Genomic DNA, 27,839 nt, shown 5'->3' with positions numbered 1-27,839 from the left:
CACACGAAATACATTTCTATTATAAAATATAACTAAAATTTAACAATTTTATTCAAGTTTGTCTGCCTTTGCCGTGTTGCCGTTGCTGATGCACGTTCCAAAAATACTATAAATAGTAGAAATAGTACACGAAAAAAGCAGCTAGAAACCCGAAAATGGTTGTGACGGGCGGCAAAACGCAACGGCAAGGCGGCAGCAGCGGCGTAGGTAAATCGATAACCTTATTTTCCGAAATGATTTCATTTATTCATTTGTAATAATAGTTAAAAAGTACGGCCATATCACTTTTATTTAGTATTTGTACGTGTCAGCATATGTGTCAAAAATTTGCAGAAATTAGTTACTTTTCCGTGCTCTACGACCTCTCGTTGTATGTCATGTCGATTTTATTTTTCGGCTATATATTCATCGCTATCAGCTATATTAGCAATGTTATAGGAAAAGAAATTTATAATTTAACGACTATTTTTATTGCTTTTTGCCAACAAAATTTTATGTTTTATTAGTCAGCTTAAAATAAAAAGCTGGAGCAAAAAAGTGTGCGTTTAAACAGACACTTTTTTTCTTTTTGCTAAAATGACTTTCACTTGTGACGACAACGACATCGTCATTTTATGTCCAATCCATGAAGCAGAAGAAAAAAAACAGAAAATATAATTAAATACTCATTAAAACAGTAGAAATGGACTCGAAATAGAATTAGCTAATAACTATATTATGTTGTTGTAAGTGTCTGGTGAAATGACTGCAAAAAGGAACAGCCGTAGTTAATGGCAGCCAAAACAAAATAAAAGTCGAAAAAATTAATTTCCTTTCAACATTAAAACGTACCTACAATTTTCAACTTAAACAAGTGGTACAACACAGATTCGCTCGCGCGCGTTTATATTTTTCTAAATTTTCGCCGAATGAGCATTTACGAGGTTTTTTGTTACTACTATATTTTGCTGATATACAACGCTCTTTTTTTACTGTAATAATATCCCTTTATGCTTGAGACGGTATGTAACACTAGATTGTGCAGATTGTTAAAAAATAATAAACATAAAAGTTCTTTCTTTTGCTGGAATCGCATTTTTGTGTGTAAGAATTTTTATTGTTTTTTTTTTCAAGGATTCTGCATTTTATGTCTGAATTTATGTTTAATATTTATATAAATAATTTTTTTTATTAAATAATCCTCAATGGAGAAAGGGTTCAAAATATTTTTCAACCGATTAAACTTTTGTAGATGTTCGATAAAATATTTTTTTTTTTTTTTGATAAAAGTTTCAAGATATTTAATTAACATTATTTTTCCCTTTCTATTTTTTTTCTTTGATTGTTTTTTTTTTGTTGTATTTTAATTTTAATCAAATCCATTTCCTGTGCTTCCCCTTCTTTCTCGAAATAATCTCTTCGATTGCATCCATTAGAATCAGGAAAGCACAAAAAAATAAAGTAGAAAAAGATATCATCATCATTATTACATATTTTCCTTTAATTTGAATGCAAATGAACAAACTACAAAAAAAAAGTTGTGAGAAAAAAAGAGTGAATATCGTACTTGAGCCATGAAGGAAAAAAGTTCAACTACATATTTTACACGGAAATCTTTTTGTCATTTATTTTCACTGCACTTTTTACAACTAACTAGTGCAACCAAAAGAAGAAAAAAACTACCATAACTGCTAAAAGAAGAACAAAATATTTAATTATAAATTTTCTTAATGTTTGAGTTATGACTTCAGCCTACAAAATATATTTTATTGTAGTGTCGTTGATTTTCATCTTCGACGCGGCATTAGCGGGAGCAACGAAGATACGAAAAAGATAGCATTTTTTTTTCGCTTTACCAGATTTTAGTCATTTTTTATCCCGGAAAAAAGTTTCTGTGTGTGTGTGGATTCTCGTTGAAAGTAAAATGCAGACTTTCTCTCACACACACATAAAAAGGCACATAAAAAAGGAAATTAAATAAAACTAAATGAATGACTAAATAACGAAACGACGATGATGACGAAGGAGGAGTAAAAAGAAAGATTTTCATTATTATTTTCATTTTTTTCCCTGTTGTTGTTGTATGCTAGTTAGGCAGTTGGAATAAAAGCAAACAATTTGCATTTTGCCTCATTTGCATTTCCCTGCATATATTAAGCCACAACGCATTTCAAAATTTCATTTCAATCATTATATTCGGGAAAAGTTTGCCATAGAGATTGTCTGTTTGAGCATTTTTGGCGTGTACGCGTCACTGTGTCTGTGTCATGACAAAAGAAAACAATGTATTATGAGCTAAGCATCCTTAATAGCAAAAATTTATTCATATATAAACGAAACTTTCCTACCTTTGTGCACATGCGGAAAGGTAAATAGATTTTCCAAACCACATATTCGACATATAATTGTGTTTGTTTGAGAACAAAAACTAATATAATGAGGAATATATGTGGAAAGTGCATTTTCCAGGTTGTTGTTGTCAATATTTAGATTTGTGTCGATTGAATACGGTATCAATAAAACATACAATATGCACCGGATAAAAACACAAATCTACTTGCAGTTGATATTACATAAGCTTTAAAGATTAACAAAGGCTTTAGAATGTTCAGAGATAATACAGCATTATTAGAATTGTTCGAATGACTGACTGCAAAGTAATTTTAAATGACGTTCAAATGCAAATCGTAATAATGATGAGGTAATTCTGGTAATGTTTACGCTTATCTTACCAAATTAGGTCGCATGAAATGTTCGTACTTTTACAAAGTACTACTCAAAACTTTTTTCGAGAGATTCTGCGGCTTTTGGATACTTGAACCTTGTGCTCGACAACACATTCCTGTTTTTGATAACATTTTGTGGCAAATATGGAGCAATTTATAACTCAAAAAAAGAGACAAAAACACCAACATTTTTAACGTCATTATAATTACATATATGTGGCATACTTACAAACATTTCATAAAATGCCTTAAATACTTTCATTCATTTGAGTTTTTCTTTCTCAACACACTTTTATGTGTCGTATACACAAACAGGCCCATAAAAGAACACAAAAATTTTCCAACCAAACAAAAAAAAACATTTCCTGTTATGTTACAAAGTTTGTTACCCATGCACGTGTGTGTGTATATATATATATGGGTAAAACAAAAGGAAGCCTTCAAGGATGGCAAACAGCAAAAAATATTACCTGGTGTCCATATCAAACACCAAATGTGTTAAAAAATGATGTTATGTTCCGAGATATGGAGAATAATAAAAAAAAACAACAATTTTGTGACAGATATAAATGATACATGATTTTACATACGAAGCGTCTTGATGATATCAACTGTCATGAAGTGAGGAAACTTAATAAATGATAAGAAAAATATTACTAAAGATGATGATGTGTTGTTTGTTAGATTGTGTTCAAGCGTTAAATCCACCTGCAGCTTTTTTCCCTGTTTTTTCATCGCTCGACGTTTTGACAAACAATAAAAACACACAATGAAATCGAAAAAAATGGCAAACTACAGACATTAAAACGAATAACAATAAAAAAAGCATAATTTTGAGTGTTGTAGCATCGTTTATTTGTTTTTTTTTCTCGTTGGGAGAGAAGCGCTCGTTTATTTTAATAGAAAATATTTAATTTAATGAAAATTCCGCCTATAAAATGCACATGATTAAAATAAGTCAGCATGAAATAACGTGCACGTGTCAAATTTAAGACCCCTTTTGTTGTTACTACTGCTCTCGTCGCATTTTCCATGGCGCGAAGATTTCATTTACATTTGGAAATCATTTATATTGCCTGAATAGCAGAGAAATGTTTATTTGCTTTGAAGAGCTCAAATGTTGTGCATCCGCACATTTATTTAACGATTTAATATTAAAACTTCTTCAAAGGAAGGAGCTTAAACTCAAATAAATCTAAATTTCATGGTTTTCTTTCATTTTTGGATTAAAATCACTATGAAAATGCAAAATAAATAAATAGGTGCTCACAGATTGACTTCATTAGATATTTAGAAAATCATTAAAAAGGGAATCATCACAGTACGAGTTCTAGGACTAGTCGTGTCATTCGTTATGCCAGACAGCCGTTTAAAATTTACTATAAATTTGATCAAATGTTACGGTTTTTAATAAAAAAAAGAACATCTTTGAGAGATAAAATACTAGGGGAAGTCATTTTATCAAATCAAGTTTTCGTTTCGATTGAAGCAATATTATTTGTTTGGCAGAAAATGACATTTCTTTTGTCATTCATTGAAGCTTACCACTTTAAAAATTCCATAAAACGTTGTTGAACACATAAAAAAACATTTTCTTTGTGACATGAGCGCAGTTATCAGAAAAATGCTCCATTTAATATTAACTTTTTACAAAAGTAGACATTATCCAGCCAAAGGGGGTTGTGTTTTCCTGCATCTCTGAAAAAAAAAAACAAAGTTATTAAACGCAACAAAAGAAGACCTTCAATGAAAAAATGTTCGTAAAAATACAATTTTTTACACGACCGACTACGAACAAAAGAAATTCTCTCCAAAAGTTGACCAGGAATGTGAAAATGAATTCATTGTTGCGCCACAATTTTACGTCTCTCTCATATGTGAACAAAAACTTTCATCTCGGGAAAGGGGTTTATTCGAAAATATTCTATTTTATCGTCAGGCAACCGCACGAATGGGACACATTCAATGATTATATTTTAATATAATAAAGAGTAAAAACTAATCATCTTAAATATTATTATTATTATAATATCTTTCCAACATCTTTCACATAGTTAAATGGTGTCTGGGTAATGTTCGTCGTCGTTCATGCTTCATTATACATGTTGTCTACGATGTGCACGATATAGCAAGTGAATGTCGCTTTTCTCCAGCTTAAAACTTTTCGCTTCACTAATGATGTGTGGTGGAAACGTGTGCAACTCCAGTCAATTTCCAAATCTAAATCTAATTCAATAGCGTATGCTAACTGAGGCTATTTTCTTCTTTTGTTCAATATTTGATTTGATATACTCTCTCGCTCTCCGCAGTGTTTTGTATTCGACAGCATCGACGATGACGACGACGACTACGATGAAATAAAATAATAATATAATAAAATGAAATAAAATAAAAGAGAAAAAGGAAGAAAAAAACAAAAAGAAGTAAAATGAAATATAAAATGAAATGAAACAGAAAAAGTCTCTGATTTAAACGACGTTTTTGCGTTCTCTCTCTGTGTTACTGCGTCTTGGTCGACAAAGTCGCGCTGGATAGATTTGTCCTCCTCGGAGAAGTTGGACATGAAATTTACGTATGAAAAATAATAAAATTGAGGAGCACGTTCGAAATAAAATGTTTTCGTAACACTCGAATAACTTTTAAATGCTCAATCAAGCCTACATTAAAGTTATTTAGCTATGGACGGCATATAGCTTTTCAAAATTTATTTTGTACTTTTCAACTTTTTTTCTTCGTTCCTCTGATTATACACGAGAAATGTATCTTTCGAGAGAAAAAGTTTTACGGCAGTTTATTTTTTCGAAAAAAAAAACCAAAGAAAATGATAAAAACGCGATTATTTTCCGAAAAAAAAGTAACGTGCTGATTTAAAACTCGAACGTGAGCGCTTTTTTGCCTCAATTATATTCATTTAAATTATATTGCTCAACATTGAAATTCACAAAAGTCTCAAAAACTTTTCCTTTCCTTTCGAAAAAAAAAACGCTTTAAAAAAGTAAAAATTATTTTCCACTGAATGCATGTATCTCACTTTACCGAAAAGATAGAGAAAAGAGAAACATTATCAAATATTCATTTCAGTTTATATGGTTAAATTCTCAAAATTGCGGCTTTGATGCTATCATTCAGTTTGTATGAATAATTTTTGGGTAAAAAAAGTTTGTCTATATATTTTTATATCGTTCAATCTCTTTCAAAAAAAAATATAAATAAATAAAAATCTGAATACATGGAGACAAATTAATGCCAAAAATGTTTAAATAAATTGGGGTGAATTTGACGGAAAAGCAGTTAAATTGGTAATTACTTGCGTTGTTGTTCGAAGTAAAAAAGGCTTTTAATGCAATTAATATTATTTCCCTTCATACTGGTGAACGATATTCAGATGAGCCATAATTAAAAACAATCTCTGCTGCATTCACTTTGCTTTATAAAGCTTTTAATTTATTAAAAAAAACTCAATTTTTAAAACATGCAGGAGATTGATGTTCAATTTAAGTAAGTTTATTTTTCTCATTCAGCGGGCCGCACCCTCTAATTATACCACGAGAAACAACATTCACTATAACAAAATAAAATATTTAAAAAAATACAGAATGAAATAGAAACCCAGGATGTTTAAACAATATTTTTCGTTGTATTTTTTTTTTTTGTTTTAATATGTGAATACAAAGAGTTTTTTTGTTTGCCATCAGAGGCCTCTCAGACCGAATGTATCACACGTTATTGATATATGAATGTAAATTAATATATATACTGGTGCCTCTTTTTTGTGTAGATCCAAAAAAAAACTACACCCATCACAATTCCGTTGAAAAAAGCATTCTAAACGGGCGGATTTAGCACTGCATGTTGTTGCATTTTTCTACCTAGAAATTCCATTTTTTGTGTTTTTCTCTTTATCTTATCCCAATATGTACATGCTGTTGTTCGAATGGATCAATTTTTGAGCAGCAGCATTATATTTCATTTCCTTATGTGTGTCTGTCTGTATTTATGACACATACACACAAATACTCGAATCCATAAAATTCTACAAAAAAAAAAGAAGAAATATGGACCATAAAAGATCTATTAATATATCGTACAACAAAAACAAACTCCAAGCTGTCGTCCATGAATCTCTTTATGCTCCGCATCCACATAAACCTAGGTATGAACATGTGTACAAAGGACAAACATTGAGCAGGTAAAAAAAAACGTAGGATCCTTTTATTATTATTATATATTTATTTCTTCGTCGATTGTTATTTTATTTTATATTTTTTAATTCTATTATGTCAAGTCTTTCGTGTCCTTCTTCGCATCTTGGTTCATTTCTCGATTTATTCTTTTTATTTATTTCTTCCAAATAGCACAAAAACGAAAATATTTCATCTCGAGTCCATTGAATATCGAGAACAAAAATGCTATTTGTCGAAGGTAATTTTTATTTTTTGGGAGATCATGTTGTTTTACAATTTTATCCCAAAGATGTTGTTATGCAAGTGTACATCTTTTATCTTCTTTTGTCATTTCACTGGAAATGTTACAATGAGAATACCTGAAAGTTGTCACACCATACAGTGAAATTGACAATTAAAAGTGCACTTTTTGTAAAGTTCCCATGACAAGAATGAAAAGAAAGCCAAACAAAACATATTGATTTCTTTTGTTTTATCTGCGAGAGAATAAGATAAAATAAAAAGCGTCCTTCGTTGTGGCGTTATTTCCATTTTTATTTTTGCAATTTTATTCAATTTTTTTCGTATTTTGCTGAGGGCAAAGTAACAAGTTTTCCAATATTTTCCAAAAGTGCCATGATCACACATTTCTCCCATATAAACATCAAAAATAATACGATTTCGATATGTTTGGATGTGATTGCCTTTATCATGGGCCAAGACAACGACAACTACAATTAAATAAATTGGACACGTGTGTGATTTGCAACGATCAATTTTTTGTGTAACAAACTTGCTTGTCATTGAAAATCGCTCGCCATCGATAGACGGAAAGGGAGAGAGAGCAGAAAAAACAGAGAAGTGAATCAATTTTCTACCATTTACTAGCACTTCTTCTGTTTATTCAAACAAGAAAGCACAGAAAAAAATTCAACTATGGATTGGATATTTATTCGTTCGGTGCTGTGTACAAGAGTACGTGTTAAAATAGAAAAAAATTGGAAGCATTCTTTCACGTGACATAACGTGACCTGAATTTACTTTTTTTTCATCAGTCTTTTGTTGTTGTTGTTGTTGTCATCTCTCAAATATTAAGTTTTCTACATTTTATTGCCACAAAGTGTTGAGAAGCAATAAATACATCAGCAAATATGTATAAAAAGTGTGTCTATATGTTGGATATTATTAGAGAATGGACAGATTTGATATAAATGTGTTTATTTGCTCTCGTTCTTTACATTTTTTTTCTTATGAATTCATTTCTCGGCATATCAAAATTTTATGCATTGCCAGCAAAGTGAGAGAATACTGACATCAGCAATTGACTTGCTACAAGACGACGAAAGAAAGTCCAATATTTAAGCTTGTCAAACCTTTATCAATAAATATTTGATATTCAAAGGCCAAGACAGGCGAATCGCACGTCACACGGAATTGGACAGACAGCGTTTCTGAAAAAGAAGGAGAATGCTAATTGATTGTGTCAAAATAGCAAATAGAAATTAAATAAAAGGGAATTGAATATGCAAATGAATGGCACTCGAGTAACGTGTACAGAAACGAAGAAAAGTACTTTGTCATGTACCCAGCGCGAGCGAATGCGAGAGAGCAAATTGATAATCAATTTTCATAACACAGACATGACATTATTTAAATTAAACAAATTATACTGATTTAAATCGACAAACTTGAATTGAACGAGGACGCGGCGTGGCGCGGGGAGCGAAGAGTAAACAAAACGTGTGTGTGCTTCGCGACAATTTTCGCATAAATTTTTTGCCAAAACCCCTTGATAGAATGAAAAATACACAAGAGCAGCACCAAATTCACAGACATTTATCACACAGACGAGAATAACAAATGAATAAGAATCTGATCTGGCCTTTTTACATTCAATTTCATCCGATCGAATTGTTTCCAAGACAAAAGCAATAACAATACAATCCTACGTATTTGGCAGAGAAATGAACAACAGAACGAACGAGATTGAAAAAAAAACACGAAAAGCAAAAGAAACAAGCAAAGAAAATACAATTTATAATACAAATACAATGCATATCGATTGTACGTGCTTCAAACAAAAAAAAAGAGAAAAATCACTAGAATCACCACGTCAAGCAAAGCAAAGCGAAAAAAATAGAGGAAGCTATTTAAATGAGACAACCATCATTGCAAACATCAAAAATACAACCTAAAAATTTCTTATGTATATTTTTTGCTGCACGTGACATAAATTTTAAAATAGTAATAAAAATTTTTAGCAGCATATTCTTGGCCTTGTTCTCCATACACAAGAGCTAAATACACAAAATACATTTGCTAATGTGTCTGAGACGTTACGCGAAATGAGATGATAGAAAACAGTCCTCTGTTTTTTCTCATTTTTAAAAAAAAAGCTCGACACGAATAAAGTTTAAATAATTTTCAGTGTTTTACATTAATACACGTTCATTTCTCAGGGCATCGTCAAGGCTCGAATGTCAACAACCTGGTGCATCGTCTCTTCTACTACATTAAAATCCATTACTCACTTCACGTAACTCCCCACTTTGAAATCATAAATTTTACGTGTGACTAGCAAAAGTGGTTTTTATCTCGTTATTTAATGTTTTCCTTTTAAAAAATCATTATATCGAATGACGCGCCAATCGTAAAACACTTAGCTTTAAAATGGTATGCCTTGCATACAGATAAATGTTCAGATCGAATCAATAAACAAACAAATAAAGAGGGAATCAAGAGTCAGCCTTTGATCAATCGAATCTAATCGAAAACTCCCCCAACGATGATAATCAAATGAAAGATCAAAAAGAAATTTATTTGAGTTATAGAAGTGGATAAACTCAATTCAATGGTTGGATAAAAATAATAATCCAGAAAAAAATTCGAATAAAATAAAATTTTTATAAATAATATTGTGCCTAAAAAAATAAAACAATACAACAGATGTCCTATAATTTTTCCCGGCTATCGATAGGAATTTTTCCAAATTGAAATATTTCTGCCAATTTTTTTTTTCTATTATTAAATCTATATGAAACATATAAAAAATAGAGTTTGCCAATCATATGTCAACACAAATTGAACGAAGCCGTACGTTTAATAGGATTTTTGGATCAGAATTGATTGAAATGAATTTTTAGTGGACGAAACGGTAAAAACGGTTTTTTTCTCTCGCTCGTTCGAACGCTGGATGGACAGAATAATTGATTGAACATTTTCAAACATTTTTCAAGTGGCCAATTAATTGAATAATAAAGTCCCTAGGTGGTGCGCATTTTACTGCAGTCACCGTCGATCTGCCTGCCACTCAAATGGCCTGTTTAGAGCGCGCCATAACGAGAAATCTTATCACATTTTATAATTTAATTAATTAAACATATGACAAGTAGGACGTCGTCATCGTCGTTGCCGGTGCTGCCGATCATTATTATTATTATTATTCATACATTTTGGCTAATCAGAACGCCCGTACAATATTTCCATAATCATAATAATAATCGAAGATTGTATATTGGCCCAAAATTTTCAATTGTGACGACGTGTCTGTGTCTATTCTGTGTATGCACACCTAATATAATAATCATATTTTATTATTTATTAGATGGATAAAATTTGTCAAAATATAATTGAATTATTTTAAAGCTCACAAAATTAATTATTCTTCGCCTGAAAATGCTAATAATGTACGCACATATGTGCGGATGAATAAGAGGAATGGATGCTTTGCCAATTAATAATCAGATTATGGGGATGACGAAAAATATAATGTTAAACCGATCCTCTAAACATAAATAAATACAAATATATATGTTGATAATCAATATTTATCAGTCGCGCTCACTCAGAGATATCCTAATATTTAATCATAATAACAATAATAATATTTAAATAAATAAATTTTTATGTGTCTCGTATCTCAAACTATTTGCGCTCCACCAAAAACATTCTAGCTGTTTATGTGGTAACCAGAATTTCATATATATTTTATTTAGTTTTGAATATTTGACTGCGTTTTTGCTCCTCAACTATCCTATAATACGAATTTTTTTATTTAAATTATAAAAATATTCGTTGATATATTTTGCTGATAGGCACTTTAATATTGTTTTATTTGATATATTTTTTAGCGCTACTATATTTTTCAATAAAACACGTCGTCGGCGTCGTCGTCATATACAGAGATTAATAAATTATAAATTCGTTTATTTTTTGTTGCTAAATATTAACTGTCATTTATGTGTCAGGGAGGGCAATCACGTAGAGAGAGCATCGTGCTTCCGGGTGTCACTTTCAGTTAGGAAAATTTAATTTTAACTCAAATTTCACAGAAAAATTAAAAACCTCGATTTTCCACCATTAATTATGCTAATAGCTGAAATGAACTATAATAAATATTTTTTCAGTAAAATTTAAAATTTTTTCTGACATTTACCATGATTGATATTGTGTTGATACGAATGTTATTTAAATTATATTTACATGATATATACCTATACATATTTATATGCGTTCATTTTAATTAACAAACAAAAACAAAAAATTTTACTAGTATTTTTCACTAGTCTCACGAGTGGAAGTTTATTTTTACATCAACATGCCTACCAATGCATTTTTTTCTATATAAAAAAAGGTTGATGTTTGTATTATTTTCGTTTTCCGGAAACTCGTTTTATTTAATTTTTTTTTAAGGCAGTTTTAACGACAATTTTTTTGTGTTCACACCTGTCGCTCTTTAAAAGTGGCACTTCGCAAAAAACGCACTATCAAGATTCAATTTTTATTACAAATTTCCACTTTTCCACGCTTTTGTTGCTCCTATAAGTATAGCTATTTATCATGATTTGACTATACGGCTTTGCCGTACAAAGTCATAAAAATTATTCATACTTTTTTAAGCGCGCGCGTTTATAAAATAAATAACGTTTATGAAAGTGACGTCACCAGTAAAAAAGCAGTTGATGTAAATAATATGACAATTGTTGCATATTCAAGTTTTTTTTCTTTATTATTGTTACAAAGAAGAGTAAAAGAGGATTTAATCGATGAAGAACGACACAAAAAAACTGTTAATGTAAATAACAGACTTTTTCTATGGCAGAAGAAGAACCCGAAAAAATATCAAAGATAAAGATATAAAAAAAGCTGAATAATATCCGGCGAAAGTATCATAAAGAAATATTATAGAATAAATGAGTTACTTAATGAGTTTTGTATTCATCTTTATATGTGTTCTCCGTATGTGTCTGTGTGAGCGAATGAAAGGTACATGGTGAAAGTAAGTGATTGCGTAGAGATCAAGTATCTGTATCGTCGTCAGAGTAAGAGTGTAATATAAAATAAACGATGTCAAATGAAATATGATTAGATACGATAAATGTGTTAATTGCCACGCTGCCATTATTTTAGAATTTATGTCTTTCTACCTTTCGTACAGCTTCAGTTTTAATCTGTAAAATGCTCTTTTATGAAAGGTCTTATAAATACACGTGTAGAGTGTGAAAAATCGATGCGATTAAAACTGGAGCAAATTTCACAGAAAGACGTGGGAAGTTTGTCATTTTGAAATATTTAATAAGTGACGGTAGAAAGGACAACACTTTAAAATTTTCTTCACAAAATTCGGGCAGGTGATGAAAAAAGTGTAATTTTTCCTGCTTATTGGGTCATTTTTCAACGACTCTTGATCTCTCCTGCATTTTATGTAATTGATTTCACAGTTGAAACCCCATCTCGAAGGTTTCTGCTGTGTGTAATGTAAATTTGATATCTATCTACTTTCAATCACTTACCTCTTCTTTACTGGCTGCCCTGACATAGACGAGCAACTTTTTTCACTTCAATTGATTCAAATTTATGGTAAATAAAAGCACCTCACTCGTTCCTTCTGCTCCAGTCGCTTTTCGACCATAGGCCATGTCCTGATAATATTAATGGAAATAACTATATCATATTTTCATGCTTATTTATTTAGTATTCAAGTTGTGTTATAGGAGGGGGCACATCGATAAAAGTTCAATCTAAATCTATACACATCATCTATATGCCGCCTATAATGGACAAATAACATATACAAATGTATACATTCGCTCTTCTTACGATTTATATCAAGATAGTATGTGATTGATGTAGCTTTTAAGCAAATTGGTCAATTATTTGTATGATTCGAACAGAAATTATATTATTTCGGCTTGTTTGTCTATTTGAGTATGTTTAAACATCATCTGATGGCAAACAGCAGCGATGAAAATTAGATTTGATTCGAACATTTTCGTGAATTCTCTGAGTTTTGGTATCAACAACAGCATCACAATGATGATAATAAAAGTAGACCGGTAGGAAAAGTGTTACAAGCTGTGAGAATTTTTACAACAATGTTATGTTTTTAAAAGCTTCGTGTGAAAATGTGCAAATCCCTCAGTTATTGTGGCTTAAAATTTTATGCAATTGTTTCATTTTATTCGAGTACCTACATATAAAAATATGAGAGTTGCCAAATAAAATGAAAATGTTCATTGTTAACGAAGGTCTTGTTGGAGTTCTCACAAATCTTTCACAGGCAATTGCCTTGAATTTTAATGCGAACCAATTTTGTCTCTTTTATGTACATATTTCATTTATGTATATACCGACATATCATGAAAAAACAAGACACGAAACACCTGAGAATCGCTACCTAATTACCCGTCAAATCCATAAAATCAAAGCAATATAAAAGCTTGATGTAATAAATAATTCTCCTTCTCTCTTTCATTCTTCGTTTTTTCTTTATTGTGAAAAGAAAATTACTTTATTTTACTTTTCGGAAAATTCCTAACAATCACCCATCCTTTATCTCTGTTCTTTCCGCCGTCGCCTAATTAATATGTAACTATTTGTCATTTTCGTTTGAAAATCATTTTTCATGATATTCTGTCGAAAATAGCAATTATATTTAATTTATTTTGAGAATTTTTGTCTTTAAAGTTTTATTTATTTTTTTAAAAATGCACTTTTGTTTATTTTTACGTCGAGTTTTCAGTATTTTTGTCATATTTATCTGGGGCATCCAGATGAATTGCTTACAATGAAACTTTTTTAAATACTACCTACTATAAAATATTGAATTCAAATGGACAAAATCGTGTTGGAATTAAAAAACCATCGGTTTTACTTGTTTTTTTTTTATGAGATATTAACAATAAATCGGCTTACACTGAAATGTCCAAGCCGATTGGCTCTTTAATAACGAAATTAAAAAAGCATACGTTTGTTTAAGCAAAATAAAAGTATCTTAAATCAATAAAAATCTTATCTTTTGAGACAACTAATCTTGTTTTTGCTCACATGCTACAGTCGAACACCTCCTAGGTATATAACATAATGCACATTGATTTTATTTTGCTCTCTTTTTTTCTCTTTGTGTTAGTTAAACTTAGTTTAATGGAAAGAAAATCTTACCTTAGGTTCCCCGACTATCATCTGTCTGTATCACTGGCTAGGTTACTTTTCAGGTGACTTGCACGACAATTTTCTTTTTTTCCCATAATTCTATTATTCGTTCGTCCCTTTTTTGTTTGCCATTTTCTTTTCTTTCTTTAGTCACCCATCACATTTTTTTTCACTGTCAGTCATTTATTGCCAGTCGGCCGCAGTCATTTAGTTTACATAAGTCAGTTTTCTTGGTAAAAACATTTTTTTTTTCTCGCGAAAAAAGTATCTAGGATACCATTGTGTATTTTTAACGTTTTAAACATTGCGCCAAAAAAATGATTCACAAAAGTAAATTAGCTAAATTACTTTTTTTTTCGCGTCTTTGCTTTGAATTGTACGACAGGTTGTTCCGGTAGTGATTAAAATATTAGTGTGCGAAATGCGTATCTGTACAAAGGAACCCTCAAACAAGAAAATTTTTAATAAATATTCATTAATTGCTAATAAAAATACACCAGGAAAGGGTCTCCACTGGGAGTCCTCGTGGTGTTTAATTAAACGATCTTTGGAGTGTTGCGTCATTAAAGAATCGACGCAAAAAACCCTCCGATCTAGAAAAAAAAATTTAGTAACCATCGCCAAAAATCTGTTTTATACACGTTGCGAAGAGGGGACACTTTTGTCTTTTATTAAATAATATTATATTATATTTTGTCAATTTCTGCTCTTCCCGCTTCCTCCCCGCAGGACAAAAAATTAATGACGAAAAGAAGATAAATTTTTGTCAATAACTTTTTTTTTCTTCGTACCAGCGACACGTAGTTAATTATACTAAAAATATTCTGGCAGTTTATCTCACACTGCGGGATAAAATTCCAGCCAAGTAGGACATATTTATAACCCAATTACCTTCCATTGACTCTTATGAAAAGAAGGAAAAAGTAATAAAAAATTGCAAGTTTTGCTGGAAGGATGTGCCGTCCATCACCATCATCTAAAATATCTTAATTACTTCTTCTCCGGTTTTCATTTTTAAACAAAAGTGTAAGTGACATTTTTGCCTTTTTTCGCGAAAATGAGGGTAATATTGCACTTAAAGTATTTTCTAACCCATTTCAACTGACTTCGAGCTAATCAATTTTGTTCACTGATCACTTTGATATGCTACGTTAAATTTTTCATGAAGCAAAAAAAATTTTTTCGCCACTAACAACGAGCAACCTCTTTAAATGAAGTGGACGATAATATGCAGAACAATAAGATAAGCTATCCGGGATTTACTTTATAATGTATGAAAAATTTATACAACAACATCCTTTTTTGCCATTGCCGCCTCGTGTTTTGATATTTTTTTTTGTTCTGCGGCAACAACAGTTGGCTGTGTGTTCAAGTAAACGTTTTAAAGAGAGATGAGAGAGAATATGAAAAAAAAGACAAGCCACATATACACAACGGTAAATAAATTAAATGTAAGACGTGTAAACCATAACATAAATTACATGATGATAATGCTCTAAATGAAAAAAATAATTTTGCATCCATAAAACAAATGAGGTTTATGTTGTCATCACCGTCTTACGCTGCTTATTATTATGCGATATTATTTGTAACACACAAGTGTTCTACAACTACCGTCATCATCACTAAAAATGTATATCTGCAATACTTAACTTTTTTCTGCTCCGCTTTGTTCTGGAACAAAAATAAATGAAAAAAAATATTAAAAGTTGAGAACCCTTGTTGAAGGCTTTTTAGTGCTTTTTTTGTAAATTTATGTCGAAAAATCCAAGTATTTTTGTTGATGCCAAATGGCAACAGTGAGCACACAGTAAAAAGTTGCTGTTATGACAGAAACATTTTTAAGAACTTTTTGCGTGGATGGATATTAAAACATTCTGTCCTCGATAAAATTTCCACATTCTGCGCTAATAAACAGCACTTCAAGTTTTCCCATTTTCAAGGGACTTTGGTTTAAATTTACTTTATGCGGGAACAACTGTCCCTGTTTAGAGGCGCGTCTGTCGTAATTGTTCTAATGAAAGAAGTACAAAAACTGCAATAAATCTTAAATGGTGTGAAAAACAGTTTTTTTACGTTCAACATATTGCCATTTAATAATCCTGACCAACAACGATAAACAACAAAAACAACAACAAATTTAATAATAATAAAAATAATAAGAAGAAGACGAAGAAAAAACTTCTTCTTACTCTCGCGCCGAACAATATACAATATAGATTAACCTCAAGTCTCCTCTGTACAGAGCTTGACTAAACTTTTTTATTATTTATTATCCCCAACTATAGTCATGTCCTCCTCAGAGCGAATCCTTACGATGCTCCGTACCTCCGTACAAGGTGCACACAAACATCGAAAACAATTTTTCTTTTGCATTACATTTTAATATACCTTTAGTCTCCGGTATGAATTTATTAAAAATTAAAAAAGTAGGTTTCCATTGCTGTGCTTGCTGCTTGAGTTGCTTGGTAAACAAATAAATTTAAAAAAAAATTCGACCGTTTGCTGGTCTGTAGCAGCATGCGCATTGTTTGGTCCTTGGCGATGTCGTCGAGGCCTTATTATAATATTGTTGGCGTACAAAATAGAAAATAGACACGTTCGAGTGCGGTTCAACAACACATAATTGGATTAGAATAAAAAAATATGTGTATAAAATATATTTTTGTTTATGTACTTCCTATGCAAAAAAAATCTCCATATCCGTACTTTCTTTGTCTTCTTCTTCTTACGTCTATCTGCTTTCGCAGAAACACACACTCTCTTACGAAATGGTAGAAAGTCACACTGGAAATGAATATAAAACGTTTTTGTCTGTGAAAATGAAAACTATATTCTGGCTTGTTTCGACTTTTGTTTATTTTTTATTTCATATTTGTTTTTCTTTTCAAATTGAATGGGCTTCCTAATGCTTAAAACGATGTGAAACTTTTGCTGCTGCAAAACTAGCCTGTCGGGTCGAAAAATTTAGCAAAAGTTATCATAAATTGATATTAAAACCTTTCGCAAAAGAACATCATTGTGTTGCTCAATTGTTAATATCCGTCCATGAATGACTGCCATGCCTGCATTTAGGCATGATTCCCGTAAGACATAATCTTCCAAAATACACAAAACTAATACAATTAATTTGTTTGCTGTTACTTTATATTATTATGTTGGATAAAGTGTATAGTTGCTCTTGTGTACACACTTGTGTGCTCTGGCATTCAATCAACTTTGATATTGTTGTTGTTGTTTAGCAGTCAGTAAATATAACTTGATTTACATAAATAATGTCTAAATCTAAGTATATATAATTAATTATTCACATTGTTTCGCTTCAATTGTGACTATAAACAATGAAGGTATTTGTCTGACAACGACGCGCTGATCATGCATTTCATTTATATCCAATTCATGATTTTCGGAAAAGCTGAGTTTGAGCGCACGAAATTGTCGTTCGATTGGTAATTACGCTAACGAAATGGACAATTGAGCGTTTTAATTTGCAGGCACTACTTGAAACAGCGACGCGCTAAACGTTAAAATCCCTTCTCAATAAAGTTGCTTTGTAAGAGAGGCAGAAACAAGCACTTTCTACACCAAGGTGATAATGTAACATTTATAATCACCATAAACAAAATGGGTATCGCGAGACTTTTTACACGTATTGTACTTGGAATCGAAACGTCGACACACCATTTAGCACCTGTTGTTGTTGTTGTATCATTTTTCTTTCTATTTTGCGTTCAGGTACCCTCTTACCTAGCGGCACTTGCTTTGCTAGACGAACTTTCTTCATTATGATACTGGTTTCATTATCATTCTCATTATTACTTTATATATTGGATACACAAAAGTTATAAAATATGCATGCGTTTTGGGAGTTTCAAGCCGTTTATAATTTAACAATATCGAGAAAATACACTTTTTCATTAAAACTTGTTAAAATAATTGAACATAACTTTTGCAGAACATTGATTGATACAAAAAAAAGACACATGCTGATTTTTACCGCATTTCGAAAAAAAATGTGAAATTACTCGAGGAAGACTCGTGGTTTAAAAAAATTTTCCAATCACGTAGTTTAAAACATTTCTTTCAAGTCAAGTGATTTAATTTTTTTTAGATGGGGATTAAGTCACGTGGTTTGGAAATTTCTTTCAGGTCACGTGGTTTAAAAACTTAACAGGTTTTAAAAATTTAGAAACCACACGAAAAAAATAAGTAATTTAAATAAATCAAAATGCGGTATCATCGTTGATTGATTTTCGAACGACAACTTTTTAAATATTTTTTTCTTGTATTCGTCTCCTCCAAACCCGTTCCTCTGAAATGTACATTCACCTGTTTCAAGTCGATGCTGGCTAAAGCACCTGCGAACAGTTTTCTTACAATATACATGAATACTAAAGAAATCACTTTATATGCAGTAAAACTTTCTCTTTGTCATTTCTTCGGTGCTTCTATCTCTTCTTATGTTTCGTATTGAGGTTCATGAATAAATTTTAATGATATAAAATTCTCACATTAACAAGTAGTAGAGTGAGATATAGACACACATAAAAAAACCAAAAGATGACCAAATATTATTTTCGTTTCGAAAAGTTAAAGTGCACACGAAAGAAAATAAGAAAAGAAAAGCCTTTTGACCCAAAATGGTTTCTTGATTATCATTATTTATGTGCAATGTGAGTGTGTCACAAACTTTATATGCTATTGTCTCAAACTGACCTGGTTACACTCACCATCATCTCCACATTGTTCAAATATTGGATATCCAGACTTTTTCTATTCCCACTAGTACGTGTGAGAGATTGCACTTTTAATAATTCATTGTTTTATTTTGATGATTTTAATTTTAATCTTGTTTGTTTTTCTCTTCTTTTTTCGTTACAGTGTTGGTGCTCATATTGATATCAACCTCAATTACAGCAGATGAAAATCTAGATACGCGAGAAAATGAAAATATCACACTAAAATGTAGATTTAGTGAGCAACACGAGCCAGATGAGAAATTCTTCTACTATTGGGCACGATTCACACCACCGGCAAAGTTCGAAAATGTAGCAGTCAGCGGAACACAATTAAACTCAGCATACAAGTAAGTATACCAATGGCTCACGCCAATTATGGAAAAATTATATTTTGTCACTCATTTGATGCCGCTTAGCATTTGACCTATTTGAGTGTCTGCGTATTTTGTGGGAATGCGAAAAAATATTTTATTTACATGGAAAAAATGGCCAAATGAAGCTAATCAAAATCGCATTAAGCATAATTTCATCATTTTATCCCTCTTGTACATGATGCAAGTATATTTATTGGGTGGTACTTTGGCATGCATTACATTTCAAGCACACCAAGAAGGCAAAAAAAATAGCCCATGGGAAGCTCGATTCTTCCATCAGCATCAAATCAAAATAAAATTCGCTCGTATTTTATGCATGTTTTCGCCTTAACGAGTTATGATGATTGTATGCATTACAAGTATTATTTCCACCACATGCGATTTCCACCGAACACGCATAACACACAAAAACAACCATTAATTTGCACCAAATACTGGACTGCACAAACCGAGAGATAATAATAAATATGCTAAAAACCAAAAAATACATTCATTACATTTGTAATTGAATCAATATTTATTATCAATCAACCCGTTACTTCCCATCAACTCGGAGTCCCATTCCACTTTTTCATTTTTTTTTCCTCGTGTGTACACTACGAATTGAATAAATAACTTGGTTTTAATGCCTTATTTTGTATCTAGAACTACAAATACGCATATGTCATATATATCATGCATGATGTTGATGACAACTTTTGTGTAAATATAAATGTTGTTTGAGTGCATGAAAATTCTGAAGTGACATGTTGATGATGATGACAGACGAATTGCATGTTGAAAATAATTTTAACATTTCCTTAAATAATTGAAAATGTTTATCTATGTTATTATGATCATTATTGCAACGAATACGGTCGTGCCGATGATGGTACAGTTAGCATTATTACTGTTAAATTACTTATAAAATACCCTTGATTTCTTATTTATTTATGACATCTGTATGGCGCGCGGTTTTTACGCTGTTTGCCAGTTACATGACACTGACTTCGAACACTGATTTGATTCATTTCCCTTCACCATCATCGTCGTCATAACATGAAATAACTAAAATAGAGACGTTAGAATTTTATTATTATTCAAATCGACACGCAATTGATTGATTTTAGTTCTAAATCGTTTTATATCACACAAAAATTGCTTCCGTGCGTTTCCAATGCTAACCGCAAACTTGTCGTAATAGTTTGACAAGAAAAGAGCACGTCATTCACAGGACCCTCAAATTGTCTTAGCACACTTTGCGCCATTCAAAAAGCAGTTGTAAAAGTGTGACATGAAAATTTCTTCGCTCTTCAAAAACAAAAGTTTAATTGAAAAGTTTTCTTGTTACGAGCTATTCACATAGGAGTTATAATTCGACACACGAGTTCTACCCCTTTTACATCCCAACAACTACCCCGAGGGAGTAGTTTTCCATTAACGCTGATAATCCCTCTCGAGAAAACATCTTAGCTAACATTTTTTTAATCACTTCTTTCAGAGTTGATTTTCGACCGGAGCGCGGTATCTACGACCTGCAAATCCAGAACGTTCAATATGGCAGAGACAACGGACGCTTCCAGTGTCGCATCAAGGCAGTCGGTACGGGCGCAGATGTTCATCAAGAATACTACAACTTGACTGTGCTTACGCCGCCGCAACCGCCAGTTGTGGCACCCGGTAACATCGCTGCCGCCACGGAAAATAAGAAACTTGATTTGACATGCAGCAGCATCGGCGGTTCACCCGATCCACAAATTGTGTAAGTATACAAACAAACATCCGTTTCATTTTTCGCATACGAGCTTTTCGGTACAATTTTCAATGTTGACTTTTTTCAGCTGGTATCGCGAAGGAAGCACGACCCCAATCGAAACAACTGTCAGCAAAGGCGGCTCGAAAGACTTGCCAACAACAAGTACATTATCCCTGGTTCCACGCAAGGAAGATGATGGCGTCAAGTATCGTTGTGCCGTCTGGAATCGTGCCATGACCGATGGACAGCGTCTCGAAACAACTGTTACCCTGAGCGTTAACTGTAAGTACACATTTTTTTATTGAAAAATAAAAATGATTATTATTAACGTGATTTTTCGAAAATTAAATAAAAATCAATTCCAACGCCTGACTATACATATGCACCACGGTCACTCAAATAATGAAAATTCCAATATGTGTGTGCATGTGCGATCCGAAAATACCAACCACAAGCTTTTGAACAACGTTCCCTTTTTAAAACACATGCATTTTTTATTAATTTTCATAAATTGTTTGACCCAAATAACAAAGTAAAATTTTTGATATTGTTCTGAAACATGATAGCATTGTGAGTGGCATGTGTGTCCATACACGTTAATGTATTTATTAATAATGAAAAAATTTAAATTGAGTTTATTTATTTTCTCTGCCAATTTTTCTGATTAAACGAGTTTTAATTAAATTGTAAAAATCAAACAAATGTATTATTAATAGCTTTATCATGAAAATGGAAATCACCACAAAACATTCAAATAATGTAATAATCGATGGTATTTTTTTCCCCAATTTTTTATTATAGAAAATTTTTATTAATAATTTTTTTTTTCAATAAAAGTTAAAAAATTTAATGTAAAAACCGAAAAATATATATTCAAACTTTTTGAAAAGCAAGCAAAAAAACAACAAGAACATTAAATCACAAAATAAAGCTCATTTAATGCAGGGCTTTGTCGATTTTTTTTCTTCAATAATAATTGCTCTCAGCCACTTGTGTTTTTTTTATTTTATAATGTTATGTTATGCTTCCGCTATACAATCTATAATGTTGCAAAGTTATATATAATTATTTTTCTATTATATCCAGCCAGCACGTTGTGAAGTTGATTGATTTTTAAATTTTATTATATAATATAATGTTGTGTGTGTATCGAGAGAGCAACAACGCCAACTTACCATTATTTCATGATTGCTAAATAAATAAATAAATATAAAATTTTCCAATATCATAGCAATATAAGGATACAGAAAAACCTACCAAACATCGAATACTACTTAAATTTATCGAAAAATTACAAAAATGCTTTATACATTTTTTTGTGTTCAAAAATATTTAATCAGTTTTATCTAGAGGTAGCTATACTGTTTCTGTCTACTATTAGATTTATCGCAAATTTATGTATTGAAAAAAGTTGATAAATTTTTAAAATAACACAATATTTCAATTTCAATTAATCCGACCACGTTTATCGCCATTTACCGAAACGAAAAAATGATAGGCACTGTCACGATGGTATCGGTGCACGATAGAAAATTATTCAATTAAAAATGCATCAAATCAAGTCAATTTTCTCGCTCGCTTGACTTTTCACTTCCGAACCAGTGAATGCATCGGTCTGATATGACAAATTGTCCAAAAGTTTTTCCATAAACGTAATTAGGGTGTGAATATTTGAGCGTTTATTAACTAACAAATATTTTGTGAATAAATATTCTTTGTGCTTAATTTTAATGTTAAACAACGAGAAAAAAATGTCTGAACGTCAAGACGGTACGACGAGACAAGTGAAACCAACAAACCTAACGAATCAAGTGGTTTCATTGTTTTTTCGCCTATTTTCTCGTCTTCTTCCCGGGAATGTTTCAAATGAAAAATGTTTTAATTTTTCTTCTCTTTGTATGAGTTTCGTTTTTAAAACTTTTTTTTTTTTTTTTGAAAATTTTATGTACTTTGTTCATGCTATATTTACATTTGTAATAATAATAATAACAATAAAAATAATAAAACTTTCTTGTAATTTTACGTAATTTAATAACAATAACAAATACATTCTCCATTCAATCTACATAGATATTCCCCCGCGTGCTCATGTAATTTTTCATGTAAGCATATTATTTTGTGTATAAAAATTTTGTGTTTTTTGTCTTATGCTATTTATGCTCCAAGAAATAATAAACATATATTTTTGTTGTGTTGCTTATACACTAATTTGGTTTCAAACAACAACAAGAAAAAAAATACATTCATTCACATTCGTAAGAACATAAGCGTATGATGCGATTTCTTGTCTTTATTGTGTATTCGAGTAACTTTTAAAATGGAAACGCAGAAACAAAAACACAAATCGTAGATTCTAATTTATTTATATACTTGGTGCTTGTACCAGAATTGCATTTGCAATAAAAACTGAAAACTTCGAGTGGTTTATCCCGGTTTTTATCGTGCTTTGTGCAGATTTATGGTTGAACGCTAGCTTGTCAGGGACGATTCTTGGTTTCTGTTTTGGAATTTATCATAAGTTAGATTATCTAGGTTAGTAAAAGAGGTTAAGTTTGCTTCATTTCACCCTTTTTTCCGAATCAGTTCATTCTCCATTATTATCATTATATTGCTAGACCGGAAGAGGTGAAATATGATTGAAAGTATTCTTTGATTTTTTCTTCTCCCTTGCATACGAAGAGGGAAATTTCGTTTTCGTTTATGCGAACAGGAAAAGGAGAAAATGAAATTTCAAATAAAAACGAACAAAAATTGGTTATAAGTACGAGTGTTTTCTATTTTTGTTCAAGTATTGTTGTTGATATTATTTATTTATATATACATACAATAAACAACAATACTCAGGAAAAATATTATTTTTTTTTTATTTTTTGTGAAGGTTCTGCAATTTAAAAATAAATAGAAAACAGACTATTTTTAGCGTTGACTGAAAAATGTTTGTTTTGCAAAAAGTGTTCGACAATGTATGAGGAAGTCCTTTTTGCTTTCTGAAAAGTTATAAGGCTGCTTCAAACTTGTTTTGAAATCTTTTCCTAAAAAATTTTTTGAATTTGAAAAATTTTTTTATATGAAAAAAAAAATTATAAAATAAAATTTTTTATAACAACTTTCGGCCGTTTTTAAATATTTTTACATTTTTTAAAATAATTAATTATTTTTTAAATTCAGTGAAAATATTCGCAAAAATTTAAATAATTATAAAAATAAAAATAATTCATACGTCTTATTCATTTTCATACAAAATTGATATTTTAAAAAACTTCGATTTTTTTGTATATTTTTTCAAAATTTTCTTGAAAAATTTTTATATTTATGAAAGAGGGCATGCAACAAAAACTTAATAAATTTAAGGCGGCCTAGTGAAAAAAATCCACTCAATGTCTTTCAAAACGATTCTTTTTTTTATTTTGAAAATCTTACAAAAGTAGAAACACAACATAAGAAACACAATCACGAAAATTGTACAATAACGATAATGATTCTGAAAGCGATAAGAAAAAGCTTGTAGATGACGGAAAAAAGGGAAAAAGCGGAAGTTTGTTGTATGTATAAAATTATACACAGAAAAGGATTACACATGTATTTAAATGAAAAACGCGTGACACTTTTCGTAACCCAAAGCTTATTCGCTACTCTTCTTATATATATGCCTTACTTTTGTTGATGTTGTGTTTTTTTTCTGTTACGCTGCCAGAAGTAATTCATTGGGCTGAGCAACGCAACACAACGACAGAAGAAACGCAATTAACCAAATTAAATGTTTTTTCTTACACATTGAAGGGTGACGAACGAAGGCTCCTTTTCCCGTTAATTTCCTCGTAATTCAAAAATTATCACGTAATTTTTACGGAGACCATTTCTTTTTATATTTTTTTTCTTTTTTCCTCCACATTCACACGCAGCGCAAATAAACTGCGAGAAAAATATGCAAGTTAGACCGGAAAAGTGTTTCATGTTGTCTGGTGTATAGATATGGCAAAAATATACAAGTAAAACAATTTTGGTCTTTTTTTGATGAAAATGAAAGAGAATGTAGCGTGCGTGTGTGCCCTGTTATGTTATTGTTGATATCGTGTGTACATACAATCACAACTCAAAACGGAAACATATTACCACAGAGCATAATATTTACATATTTTACCCGGCAATAATAACTGTGGTGAACGCATTTAAAAGCTGATAATAAGCAGATGGTGAGGATTAAATGAATGAAAATAAATACAGGCACTTGTAATTGACAAAATCATAAAAAAATATTACATTGACAAGGATAGATAAGAAACTGTGATTTGATTGGTGTGTTAATTTGTTGTAAGATAAGTGAATCGTCTGCCTTTTCACATAAAATAGACTCATTTTTTACGGAATTTGTCCCACAGTGCGTCTAGTTTTTTTTCTCTGTCTAAAAAAATATACATAAATTTTTGTGTGGCAATGTAATGAAATGCAATTAATCATCAAAGTACAAGAATTGCGTGATCGTCCACAATTTAATGAGTGCTTTATCACAAAACAAGCAGTGAACTAACAGAACTCTGACATTTTATACACAAACACACAATTGCTCATTTCCAATCTACCTTTTCGCTTAACGAGACCAAAAACTTCTAATCATCTGCATGCGTGTGTTACCTTTTTCCTAGACTTCATTTAAATTTAATAGACTCTCTATAATATATAATGTTCATTTTGTGTGAAATTGTCTGTGTTTATTTTAATTGAAGATAAAATTCATATTTTAATGTGTGTTCTTTTCATTTTTCATCACATAACACAATCCCGCACAGACACACACAGAAAAAAAAAGAATAAAATATTGTAGACTCCAAAAATGGTTTGATTTAGACGTAACATTTTCAAATGAGTCTTTGGGGAGCGTTTTATCTTCTCATGCCTTGAATTTTTTTCCCGGACTTTTCTTTTAATATTTATAATATAATAAAAAAAAATCTAGGTGGCTACTGTAAACATAATAAATATAATATATATTATTAAATGAAACATGTTGTTTGAGAGTTTTCACAGAAAATAATAAAAAACAATAAAAAAAATCTCTTGAACACAATGTGAACCGTTTATAAAGAGATTTATGTGAATTAAAGGAATTTTATATGTTTTCTAGCATGTGCATGATAGGTTATGAGCGACCTACGGGGGAGTAGCTAAATGGCTTTTATGGAAACGGAAGAAGATGAACGTTTATTGGTCTCTTGCATGGTCGTCCTTTTTTATTTGAACAGTGAAAGTTTTTTCTCGGTGTCATGTTTCGCCGAGTAATTTGCAGATAAACAACTATTTCGACCTAATTTCCCTAAATTCCCCGAAAAAATGCCATAAATTTAAATTAGCATTCCTTGATATTAATAAAATAACAGTAAAATTAACTTTGAATGAACCAATTTAACATAAAAATACAAACAAACAAGAGAATAACCGACCACTACAACTACTACTCGTACCTATTTCTCGATGTTTAAAATTAATTATAGTAATAAAACCACAACCAGGAATTTAAATGTATCTGTTTTATTTTTTCCTCGCAGTACTCTTTCTCTGCTGCTGCTGTGTGTGCATAAACACTAAATATGCATATCTGTTATTTGTTTTGAAATTGCATTGCCTGGCATTTTAAACTAGATAGATAGCAGTACACTACAATCACGTATCTTGTTATGCATGCATAATATAATATAAACTTAAACTCACAGATTTAAAATCGCTTGTACCACATGTACATTTTTTACGCACATTCATTGAACTATATATTTATTCCTTTTCCTCCGAAATCTGTTTTCAACTTTTTTTTGTGTTGTTTTTAAAATAAACTGCACGTTGTGGCGCGCGGGTTAAAAAGCTAAAAACATTATTTTGTATAAATATTTTTTCTTCTGTAGAAAAAAAAAATGAAGAAAAACCAGACTTTTAAGAAGATACTGAATTTTTACAAGAGATAAAATGTTTATACTGATTTTTGTTTATTTGATTTTCTGATCCGGTAATTGACTTTGCATCAGAAAAATATTTAGGTTTATCGTTTTCTTGTCTGTCTCTACGTACCAACCTATGCGGAAAAACACATGTTGAAAAATATAATAATGAATCATGATTTTGAAATTGTTTGAAAATGTTGTCTGTCTTCGAGCAAGAAAATGACAAAACATGTATATGATGAAAACATAAAATGATAGTTTTTAGTTCTTCTCAAGTACGGTGGTGGTATGATTGCCAGTCCGGTTGCAACAGACAACAAGCAATACAAATAAAGTGCAATGAACCGTAAGTGTTGTTTGTATTGTGTTGCCTCTGTGTTGTTATTGAACATCATCAGTGGCTTTTTCTTACAGTCCATTCAATGGAAGTCACATGTTATGTTAATGCAGTAGTATCAGTAGAGACTTCAGACTTTAGTACTCCGAACCCGATTACTCGATTAGATTCCTCAAATCCTCAAGTCGAATAATTTTACATGAAAATTTGAAACAATCTTTAAAAATAATACTTTTTTTATTAAATAAAAACCTTAAATTTATTATTTTCACTTTGAATAATAATAAAAAAATATTTTTGGAGAATTTCTTACAACCAAAGCTCAATTTTATGAAATTCTTTAGAATTTCTAATATTTTTAAAATTCAGCTAAAATACACATAAACAAAACTTCAATATATTTTGCAATAATTTAACAAAAATAC

General features: G+C 30.9%; 1 protein-coding gene across 3 annotated transcripts in view; it reads left to right on the top strand.

The window, feature by feature from the left end:
- LOC134830714 (hemicentin-1) overlaps positions 1–27,839 on the top strand; it is a 76,439-nt gene that overhangs the window by 39,612 nt on the left and 8,988 nt on the right. For all 3 annotated transcript variants that reach the window (XM_063844275.1, XM_063844273.1, XM_063844276.1), the window contains exons 2-4: positions 19,181–19,385; positions 20,893–21,153; positions 21,233–21,429. In XM_063844275.1, coding sequence (XP_063700345.1) covers positions 19,181–19,385; positions 20,893–21,153; positions 21,233–21,429 — 663 coding nt within the window. The remainder of the gene's footprint in view (positions 1–19,180; positions 19,386–20,892; positions 21,154–21,232; positions 21,430–27,839) is intronic.

The sequence above is a fragment of the Culicoides brevitarsis genome, chromosome 2, assembly GCF_036172545.1.
Source record: "Culicoides brevitarsis isolate CSIRO-B50_1 chromosome 2, AGI_CSIRO_Cbre_v1, whole genome shotgun sequence".
NCBI lineage: Eukaryota > Metazoa > Arthropoda > Insecta > Diptera > Ceratopogonidae > Culicoides > Culicoides brevitarsis.
The sequence above is the reverse complement of the archived record's forward strand: the minus strand, read 5'-3'. Positions and strand labels throughout refer to the sequence as shown.